At 37.6% G+C, this 11556-nt stretch overlaps 1 protein-coding gene across 1 annotated transcript; it reads left to right on the top strand.

Annotated features, from left to right (window-relative positions):
• The first annotated feature begins 316 nt into the window (after window positions 1–316).
• LOC102242887 (signal recognition particle 14 kDa protein) lies at window positions 317–679 on the top strand. Its single transcript, XM_005871544.1, has one exon. The coding sequence runs from the start codon at window positions 317–319 to the stop codon at window positions 677–679; it is 363 nt and encodes a 120-aa protein (XP_005871606.1).
• The last annotated feature ends 10877 nt before the right edge of the window (window positions 680–11556 follow it).

Genomic DNA, 11556 nt, shown 5'->3' with positions numbered 1-11556 from the left:
AATAGAAGTTTATTGGAAGCATATATCAATGAAATGATGAAATTGTGGTCTAGTATAGTAACTACAAATGGAGTAGAATGGAAGGAAATATTACAAAAGAAGAAATCAAACAGTTCAGTGGTAAGGAGAGGGATGATAACACCAAGAATCTGAGATTGGGTGACTCGTTCTACAACTGGTAGAAAGAAGTTCATAGGTGGAGAATTGATATGAAGTGAATATTAAAATACTTAGTTTTAGACATGCTGAGTTTGAAATGGTGGTAGGATATGCAAAAGAAGAGAAGGTAAGGAGAATACAAAAGATAAAGTCACTGATGCGGCCTGAGTGGGGCCAGTGGAGCCGGGTGGTTCTGCTGGAGAGTGAGCAGTTCCTGGCGGAGCTGACCAGGCTCTTCCAGGAGTGCCGGTTGTCAGGCAGTGTGTTCCTCACCCTGAAGAAGTATGATGGCCGAACTAAACCCATTCCAAGGAAAGTCTCAGTGGAGGGCTTTGAGCCCTCAGACAATAAATGTCTGTTAAGAGCTACTGATGGGAAAAAGAAGATTAGCACAGTGGTGAGCTCCAAAGAAGTGAATAAGTTTCAGATGGCTTATTCAAACCTACTGAGAGCAAACATGGGTGGGCTGAAGAAGAGGGACAAAAACAGCAAGAGTAAGAAGAGCAAAGCAGCACAGTGAAGGGCTCCAGATTCCCTGCTTTCACCAACTAACCACCAAATTGCTATTTTTCCTTTGGTTTTTGCTTTTGGCCACAAAACTTTTGGCCCTACATTAACTGTTTTCATGTGAGATTATGTTCATTTTGGACGGAAGGAGAGCTGTGATGTTTACAGGGTAGTTATAAGAAGCCAGTTTATTTTAGATCTGGCTACACGGTCTATGTTGCCTACTTGCATATTCCTGGATTTTAGTTAAAGACTCTGCAGGCAGCTGTGTGAAGAACAATGCATCATTAACCTGTCTATTTATAAAAAATAAAAATAAAGTTACTGAATATGGCAAAAGGGATAGATGTATATGCTAAGTAATAATATCAGTAAAATTATGAGGACAAAAGCAATATTGTCCTCATAATTAAGGGTTAAGGAATAATAGTAAATAAATACATGCAATGGAGTATAGATCATTCTTTTGAGAAGTTGTCACTGAATGAAAAAAATAGGGTGAGGGCAAAGAATAAGCATGAGGAAAGGGTTTGGGTTTGGGTTTGGGTTTCTAAGAGGGAATGGAATCCACATGCTTACCTTTTCATTCATCATTTAGTCAATCAGTCAGGCTTTCAAAAACCAGGTGATTACATAGTTCCTATGCCTCAGACACCTAAGTCATTCAAGCTCTATATGAAAGTCAGAACAAGCATAAAAAAATAGTAATAAGAAAGAGGATCAAATAAGTGGAATGAACATAGACAGACAGACACACAGACACACACACACACACACACACACACACACACACACACACACACACACACACACATACACACGTCTTTTAAGGGAAAGTGCAAGCACCTGAGCAGCTGAATCAAGGAGTAAGAGTATAAGGAGATAGAGAAGCAGGGACCAGACCAAGGGGTGACTCAGCCACAATGAAAAACATTTGCACTTCATCCTCAGGATCAAGGTGAGCCATTAAATAGTTTTAAATAAGGAATAACATCATCAGACCTGTACTTTTTTAATGGTTTTGCCAACAGACTGTAGGATAGACTGGGGAAGACCAGAGGAGAAATACCAGTTAGGAAACTACTGTAACCATCCTCATGCAGGATAATGAAGGCCAAGCATGTCAAACTCAAACACAGGCCAAATAAACAAGGCATGCAGACTGTGGGCTGCGAGTTTGACATGCTTGATGAAGGCCTTAATTTGCCTTTGGAGGATTTTCTTCCCTGTCAGAGCTTCATCAGTTTGCTGTGGTTCCAGCAAATTATGGTCACTCCATTGCAACCCATGAATCAAAAGGATGCAGAAAAGTTTGGGATACATAAAGGAACTGGAATAGAGTATAAAATGGGGAAGGGGTAGCAAAAGATGAGTGAGAGATGGAACAGATGTTTGTAATGAATGCCAAGGAGTTTGGACTTCAGCCTTAAGGGAAGTGGGAGCCACTTATGGGTTTTAAGAAGGATGACCCAGTAACATTTTCATTTTACTCTATAGCAAATTGATTGAAACTGGAAAACCTTAAGACAGAGAACCAATTGGAATATTTTTGGCATAAACTAGGAGAGAGATGGCAGCTCTCTAGCCTAAACTGGTAGCAATGGGGATAAAAGAATATGAATATTCTAGAAAATATTTAAGGTAGAATTATCAGGTCTTTGTGACTGATGAAGGGAAGGGAAGGGAAGGGGAGAGGAGGGCAGGGGAGGGGAGCGGAGGGGAGGGGAGGGAAAGGAGAAAAGAGGGAGGAAAATAGGAAGAAAGGAGGAAATGAGTAAGTAAGCATAGCATAGCAGGCTCAAAAATTCTTTTAAAAAGTAGTACCTTTCTGTGATTAAGTATAGAGATTTTGAATAGTAAATAATATTTTAAAACATTTCCTTTATAGTACTTTTTAGCCATCTAGCACTTGACTCTCTCAGACAAGCACCTAGCTCGCTGCAACAAGAGCTGGAACGCTGGACATGCACTTGCAATGGCATGTGCTTTTAAGCCCATGAGAGAGAGAGTCAAAGGCAACATCCAAAATCAGAGAGTTGGGCAAGGGTAAGAAGTGTAGCAAACACAGTCTAGCAACATACAAGTTGACTGAGTGAGCTGGAAAAAGAGCCAAAATGGAAACCAAACCCAAAGCTGGGCTCTCAAGTCAGAATGAGGGTCCACTCAGGCAAGAAGGAGGTGCAGACTAAGGACTTATGGATCATAGAGGTGGGTCTGGGCTTCCCTCCTCCCTTTCTGAGAAGGAACGATCTTTTCCCCTATTCATGGACAAGAACAGCTTGGGTGCCACATATGGGTTACTTAGATGTTATCAACCTAGAATCTAGTTGCTGGCCAACCTACTTTAGAAAGACAATTCAAATCTTCTACCATAAATTATATAGTTATATTTATGTATATCTTCATTTTAAGGAAAACATATCAAAACTATTAAAACGTTGAGTAGCTCTCCAAAAGCATAATATGAGTCAAACTTGAACCAGAATAGAAGATTCATTTCCTCACTCCTAGCATCATTACATCTGCCCGTTATGCTGCTTCCCATCAAAATGATTTAAAGTTATTCTTTTTCCCCTAATGCTATGACTCAATGATACCACATAAATCTCAAGGTAATATTAGGGTTATATTTCCTTTCAGAATGCAAAGGGAATTTCTAGTTGACAGCAAAAAGAAAAACAATACTAAATGATGTTTTCTCTAAATTTAAAGAGTTCAATTCTACATATTACTCTTATATCAAAAAAATTTTTAAATATAAGCTCATTCTTAGCAACAATATAGCCTGGCTCCCTGTATACACACAAACTTAAATGTGGGGATCACAGCATAAAGGTTAACACTGTGGACTTTAAAATCAAACATACAAATGTTTTTAAGCACAATTCTGACAAACCATGTGATCTTGGGCAAGTGACTTAACTTCTTAAGTCACAGCTTTTTCATCCATAAAGTGGGGGTAATAATAGCAACTCCTTTGGGGGACCGTGGTGAGAATTAAATGAAAAATGCACTTAAAGGCTTATCACAATTCCTAGCTCTAGAGTTACTGCTCAATTAATGTGCACTATTAACAGTAGTAATAGTTCCCCCTCAGACTCATGGCAGAAAGCTCACAAGATGGAGCTAAGACTCTCCTGTGGGCTCTTCTGTTTTGCTGGTACCCGTGACATGGAATTATGTCATATTTGAGAGCATGTCAGGGAGAATGGCAGGCCTCTTCGTGTTTTCCAGGAGCACTGGGGCTACACCACACACACGGCTCTAAAATCTAAGCAGATTTCAAAGTTGCTTAAATAGTTCTTTTTGGCCAAGAGTCATGTACACTGCCAAATGGCAATGGAATGATTTTCCACTCAAACTTGGCAACAGCGGGATTTAAACAGAAAACTCGGAGGAAGGGAAGGGAAATGATATGCTTCCTTCCTCGGGGCAGTTTTGGACTCTTTAGCAAAACAGATAAAAATTATAAAGGAGAGAGAACTTTGGGGTATTATAGTATTTATTATTAATGTATCAAAAATAAATTGAAAATGAATTGCTAGCTACCATCGGAACCCCCTTTCTGCCATTTTTTCATATTTGTGAACTCTTTTTCAGAAGAAATTGGAATTTCTTCATTTGGGTGCTCTCAGTCGAGTAGTGTAGATAGATATTTTGAGTCAAATGGGAGACATTTGACTTCAGTGATCCTGAAAAAGTTCTTCTATTCCTTTAAAGTATAAAATAAAACCCAATGGCAAAATAATTTTTTGCATATTTCCATTATTCTTGAGGGTAAGAGGAATCAGGGGAAATGCCAATGGGTGTTTAAATCTTCTCTAAACTGAATTCCAATCCAAAGTATCCTGATGGCATTTTAACTAAATTTAAAAACTTGCAAGGGTAAAGGTTCTATATGCTTCCTCAGAACACACTACTGCAAAGTACTAACAGGAAATGTTTTCTTATTTATGTATACATGGCTTACTTCCAAAAAAGATTTGAGGCAAGGCATAAAGATATATATAGTACATTGAGATGGAAGGAAAACATAAATGAGGAAAACAGGAGAAAAATAAAAGCAATTGTAAGAAAAAAATAAAGATATTAATGCTAAATGTGGGTCACAAACTTGCTCTAAGCATCCTAGCAGTCAGTACAAAGAGGTCAATTATATTATTTACTACTTATAACAATAACAACAACAATAATTTGCTCAAGAAAACTTATTGTTATCTAATACATTCTTCCTGCTAGGATTTGTAACAACTTTCCTGTAAAAAGGAAGACTGCTATTTAGGCTATAGAGGACACTTTTCATATATTTCAGAGATTTCTACTGCTATATTTAGGTGGAAGGTGTCATGACATCAGCAAAAATAAATAAATAGTTAAGACAGAGAGAGAACATCTAATAAACATATTCTAAATAATATTCCCCTGTGTAAGTTTTAACAGTTGATGCTCCTTAAAAAAATCTGTAAGAAAGATTGTTTGATTTCAAATGATGAAATTAATTTAATATAAGATGCTATAGATTAGAGACTAGTAGTTTTATATTTCATGGAACTATATGTCTGTGGTAGACAGAATAATGGCCCTCATAAGATGTTCACGTCCTAATCCTGGAAACCTGTGAATGTTACCTTACATAGCAAAAGGAACTTTGTAGATGTAATTAAGTTAAGGACTTTGAGATGGTGAAATTATTCTGGATTATGTGGATTGGCTCAATCCTATATAATAAAAGCCTAATATGCTAAGTGTCCGGTCGACCGGTTGGCTGTTCAACCAATCAAAGCATAATATGCTAATGATATGCTAAGGCAGCTCAACCACTCGCTATGATGTGCACTGACCACCAGGGGGCAGACAGTCAACCGGTCGACCAGTCACTATGACGTGCACTGACTACCAGGGGGCATACGCTCCGACCGGTAGGTTAGCGTGCTGCTGGGGTCCAGCTGATCAGGACTGAGCAAGACGAGCTGGACACGCCCTGGAGCCCTCCCACAGTCTCTCCCCAGCTGGCCAACCTCCTGCGTCCCTCCCCAGACCCCAGTCGTGCACTGGTGGGGTCCCTCGGCCTGGCCTGCGCCCTCTTGCAATCCGAGACACCTTGGGGGATGTCGGAGAGCCAGTTTCGGCCCAATCCCGCAGGCCAGGCCAAGGGACCCCACTGGTGCACGAATTCGTGCACCGGGCCTCTCATATAATCATAAGAGTCCTTTTAAGAGGGAGGTAAGAGGGTCAGCATCTAAGAGGGGAGGAACAATGACAGATGCAGAGGTTGGAGTGATATAGGAAGGGGACATGAGCCAATAAATGCAAGGGATATCTAGAAGCTAAAAAAAAAAAAAAGAAAAAAATCAAGGAAATGGATTCTTCCCCAGAACTTCTAGAAGGAATGCAGCCCTGCTGACAACTTGATTTTTGGAATTCTGACCTACAGAATTAATAAGATAATAATTTTGTATTGTTTTAACTACTAAATCTGTGATAATTTGTTAGAGCAACAGTAGCAAACTAATTTAATGACTATGAACTAAATATATTACTTACTGATTTCATGAATTTCTACCCAGGTGTCAAAAATAAGCAAATATATATGATTTTTAAAAATAATGTTCAATTTAAAACATATTTCCTATATTTTAGCTAAATCACAAAATGAGTCCCAGGTATATTTATTTTTTTTAAATATATTTCTTTATTGATTTCAGAGAGGGAGAAGGAGAGAGAGATAGAAACATCAATAATGAGAGAGAATCATTGATCGGCTGCCTCCTGCACGCCCCTTACTGGGGATTGAGCCCACAACCCAGGCATGTGCCCTAGGCCGGAATTGAACCTGGGACCCTTCAGTCCGCAGGCTGACGCTCTATCCACTGAGCCAAGCCGGCTAGGGCAAGTCCCAGGTATATTTAGATACTTTTAATATAACAATTTTCAAAGCATGCTTCATAGTACACTGGTTCTGTGGGATAATAATAGGTATTAAGCACTAAAAGAATTCTAAGGTCAAACAACTTGGCAAAACTGTACTATTTCATTGTAGAATAATTGAAATATTTTTAAAATTACCCGAGGAGTTTAGATTTACTAAGAAATTTCTGTTATACCAAAGGTCCAAATAAAATCAACTCCACTATAAGTAACAGGTGTAAGAAGAAGGCACTGTAGTAAAATAAATGTACTAAATGATAGTATGAAAATGTCATGCCAGCCCTATAAAGTCTTGCTTATCAACGCTCATCACAATTTCACACTCCTCAGCCCATACCCATGTAGCTACCCCTGTAGTCCCTGCTCAGCAAATAGACTCTCAGATAACATAGCTGCTCCTTCACATCTCTGCCACCTGCCACTGACCTTGACCAAGGAAGCTTGCCTAGGCTTTTATTTAGAGAAATGGCACCAGGGCTACTCACTAATCAAAGTGAAAAATGCAAGCCATCTATCTCATTTATTTAATCAGCCTCTTATAATTCACTCACCCAAAATATTCCACCATCCCTCATCCGATTTTCTCCAGAGGGAAAGAAATTTGCCAAGAGAATCAGTTTAGTGGACCACAGACTTCAAACATGGACATTGCAGAAGCTTCAGGTCTACTCCTAAAGAAGAAGATTTCAATAGTTTCTAAGTTCCTGGGGCACAGAAAAAAAAATGACTTCAGAGCTTGTCAACAAGAGCCAAAGCTTAGTCTCTCATAAACTTAGTGCTATGCTAAAAATTTTATCAAATGCCTTCATTGTGGAACAAATGAGTACCATGAATCTTTAAGAGAAGAGGAAAATTATATAGTGTTTTCCACACATTTATGACCCAGGAACTTTCCGGAGCCTGTACAGAACAACATTTGGAAAACAATTTGCTAGTTATATATGAAATTTTCTACAAATCAGTCAACATTTTGAAGGACTATTGTGAGAAAAGAAAAAAAAAGCCAATATGAAAAAATTTCTACAGGGGCAGTTTGAAAACTAATTTTGGCCAAATGACAAGGTAAACTAAAGAAGCTTGTTTCTAGATATTAGGGAGGAGGTTTGGGCCCTTACTACTGAACAACTAACCAGGTTAATCGAAGTTAAGATAGACTAAGCATGCCCAAGTGTCAGGCATGCAATTAAATCAGAAATTGAGGTCTTGAGGCCAAGATAGGATAAGAATCAAAGAGGTCAACATCCGGCATGAAATCAACACGGTTAATAGGAAGCCAGGTCACCCAATGTCCCCCTACCTACCAACTCAAACACAAAGTGCGGAAACCAAGATAACATGACTCAAAATTAGTACCTCAGCATCAACCCAACTACTAAAAGTTAAAATTAGGGGGAAAAAATATTTCAAACAAAATAAATGGTGTCCTGAGAAATAACTGTCATTATTTTTCAAAATCATAGAAAATAGCCATATATGTCTGACAAGTGAACAATCACTCATTATCTGGGAATTCCATACGCCTTAGGCACAGAATAATTTCCTCAGTTTCAATACTCTTATTTACCCTAAGAACTGGGAAAAAAAATGCTACTTTTGAGAACTTTCAAAAAAAAAGGCATAAGAATCAATCATTAACATTTTTCCATAGAAAGTTATCAACCAAACTTCCCCATTCCAAAATACTTCTAAAAGAAATTTTATTCACCAAATTTTTATATTCCAGGAAGAAAAACATAATTATAAACACCGTTTTTTTAACCTGGAAAAGCCTATAAACATCCACAACTACACACACTAACACACAAAACCCAAATTAGTGTAACACAGTATAGACTGTTGGAAAAAGAAACTTAATACCACATAGCAGCCACTGTGAATTTATTGTCTTAGGTGAGGGGTCTTTTGTTAATCAAGATGATGTAATTATTTTTTAAAAAACAAAAGAGGTATATCCAGCTTATATCACTTATATTTTCACAAAACAAACTTGAAATATGATCACAATAATTAACATATTTTACCATTAAAACTCATTCATTCAACAAATACTTATTGAGTACTTTCTCTAAACACTAAGCTAACAATGGTGAGTACTTAATTACATTCATTTAATTCCAAACTCCACAAATATAAAATCACTTGTGACCAAAAAAAATGTTTTATAGTTATGTATTGTTTGTTATTTATTGAGATCCATAAAGGAAAGATAACTTTCTAAATCCTAAAGTGACACAATCCTTTTAAATTGTGCATTCTGGGAGTTTTACTATATTTTCATAAAGTGTTGGATGGTATGCTTTCTTAAGAACATTGAATCAGTTTTACCTTTTACCTCAGGTTTATAGATAGGACATAATTTGGTCTAGTGTTTTGTGACTAAAGAAAATAAGTAATTTCAAAGGGAAAAAGCATTTTAATGCATGCTTTTATAGTTAAAAGCTCCATTTTTAAAAATTAGGCATTTGTTTTCAAAAAATCAAACTAAATCTGCAGAAGTTTTATTTTATTTAAAAGTGTGCTTATTTTCAAAATAGAGACAGACTCACAGTTCTGGTATGGGGATTCCTGGGGAGAAGATTGAACAAAAAAGAAAAAAAAAGACAGAGAGAACTCATGGACATAGACAACAATGTGGTGATGGTGGGATTGGGGGTGGGGGAGGTGAAAGAGGGCATAGAGGGAATAAATGGTGATGGAAAAAATTAAATTACATTTAAAAGTATGCTTATTTTCACTAACTATTAAAGTTTGATAGCATTTCCACTTGCTATTTTAGCAGAAACACATCATAAAAGCAGCCATGAAAACAGAAATGATACACTGCAACCTAGAATATTTTAAAAGGAAATTGCCAAAACAAAATATTTTTCAGTATCTAGACAGCAGCTATAGGAACGAACCCTAACTTATTACAAATAGTTTTCTCAGAAGTGTGTGGTCTGGACCCTAATATGATGATTAGACTCACTATTTCTTTGAAAATATTATAACTGTTGATTTAATAAAACCATGTATCTCACAACTAGTTATCTCTTTCCTGCACTGTCTTACATTAGTAATCCTATATAATAAAAGGCTAATATGCAAATCAACCAAATGATGGAACAACCAGTCGCGGTGATGCACACTGACCACTAGGAAGGCAGACGCTCAATGCAGGAGCTGCCCCCTGGTGGTCAGTGTGCTCCCACAGTGGGAGTGCTGCTCAACCAGAAGCCCTGAGCTGGGCTCATGGCTGGCGAGCGCAGCAGCAGTGGCGGGAACCTCTCCCACCTCCGCAGTAGCGCTAAGGATGTCCAACTGCCAGCTTAGGCCCGCTCCTCCCTGGGAGGGGGCCTAAGATGGCAGTCGGACATCCCCCATGGGTTCCCAGACTGCGAGAGGGCACAGGCCAGGCTGAGGGACCCCTGCGAGTGCACAAATTTAGTGTACCAGGCCTCTAGTATAACATAAGTAATCTGAGTACACAAGGAAGGAGCACTGCCACTGTTTGTAAGAGCAGTTAAAAGATAATATTATGTAACTTAAGCATCATTTTCAGGCAAATCCATTAACAACCAACACAGCTATTTCTCACTATGTTATTGGCATTGTATTAGAGATGAAAATATTATCTCTATTTCTGTGATTCCTAAATACCAAGGAGGTAAAGCTAGCAGGTTTTGTTTTCTGTTTTTAAAGAAATGTCCGTTTGAAGGAAGCTTAATTTTTTTAGTTTTAGCTAAGTAAAATTATCTTAATTCAAAAATCACTCATTGCAAAAAACTGGATACATTGAGTAATTTCCTTAAAAATAGTCATTTGGACATGAAATGTGTGTGGAGAAACTGGATTATCTCTATAGCTCATCAACCTAGTAATCTTTAAGCAACGTAATATGCTATGGGAAAAGAACATAATTTTTCTCAACATTATTATTTATATCATACTCATGAGTAAATTGAGATTGAGAGATGTTAAGTAATAAACTAAGATCATGTGTTTGTGAGCAACAGAACTAGGCCTCAACCACAATCAATAGCTAAGATCACCACCCAACTTGCCTGTTTCACCCCATACTGAACTTCTAATTCCAATGTACTCTGAAAATAAATAAAAACACAGAATGCATTCTATAATCCAACCACATTCCACCTTGCAAATCATTATTAGAAATATTTTTGTTTTCTCAGAAAAATAGTCTATACTTCAATTTCTATTTTTATGAACTATTTTATGCATAAGTATTCTTTCAGGAAAAAAAATATACACATTCTAATTCTTATACATGGGAAAGACAATTACAGAGCTTACTGTGCATCCCCCGCCAAAAAAAAAAATTCCCCAGGGATAGAATCTGTAGTCCCATGTTTAGCCTTCCATCAGGTCCAAGGCTCATACCCAGCCATGGTTCCCTTACCCATTGAGTGATGTCTTCCCCTGGTCAGACCTCTTGTTGTACTGCCTGGGTCATGGAAGCAAGCCCAAGGACACCATAAGTGAGAAAACCCTCTTTAATAATATTCCTCACTGATTTTTAAAGAAACAGCAAGGAATTCTATATATAAGAATAGCTTCCCTTTCCTTTTTATTCAGAGGTTTGCCATGCTTACTCCAAGTATAAATTAAGCATTCCCATTATTAAATATTTAGGGCTTCATTTTAAATTCTTTTCAGTGGTTGCAGTAATTCATATCCGGGCACTTTCCAGGCCCTCAAAGCAGCAGGATTCCATTTTTAAACCAACTTCCTTGTTTTGAAGAGAGGCAGAGACAGCTCAAAATGGTCATGTAATGAGATTTTTCTCATCATAAAGGCTTTTTAAATAAATTAAATCTATTTGTGTTTTCCTAGTGATCCTAACACTTTTAATATGATGCTTACTTAAATTTCTAAAATATCTCATGTAAATGTTAGTGTGTATGCTACTCAGGCTACTTCCTCTCTGCTGAGATAGGTGTCCTTCCAACCTGCCACCCCCAC

The sequence above is a fragment of the Myotis brandtii genome, unplaced genomic scaffold (assembly GCF_000412655.1).
Source record: "Myotis brandtii unplaced genomic scaffold, ASM41265v1 scaffold344, whole genome shotgun sequence".
In the NCBI taxonomy this organism is placed as follows: Eukaryota; Metazoa; Chordata; class Mammalia; order Chiroptera; family Vespertilionidae; genus Myotis; species Myotis brandtii.
The sequence above is the reverse complement of the archived record's forward strand: the minus strand, read 5'-3'. Positions and strand labels throughout refer to the sequence as shown.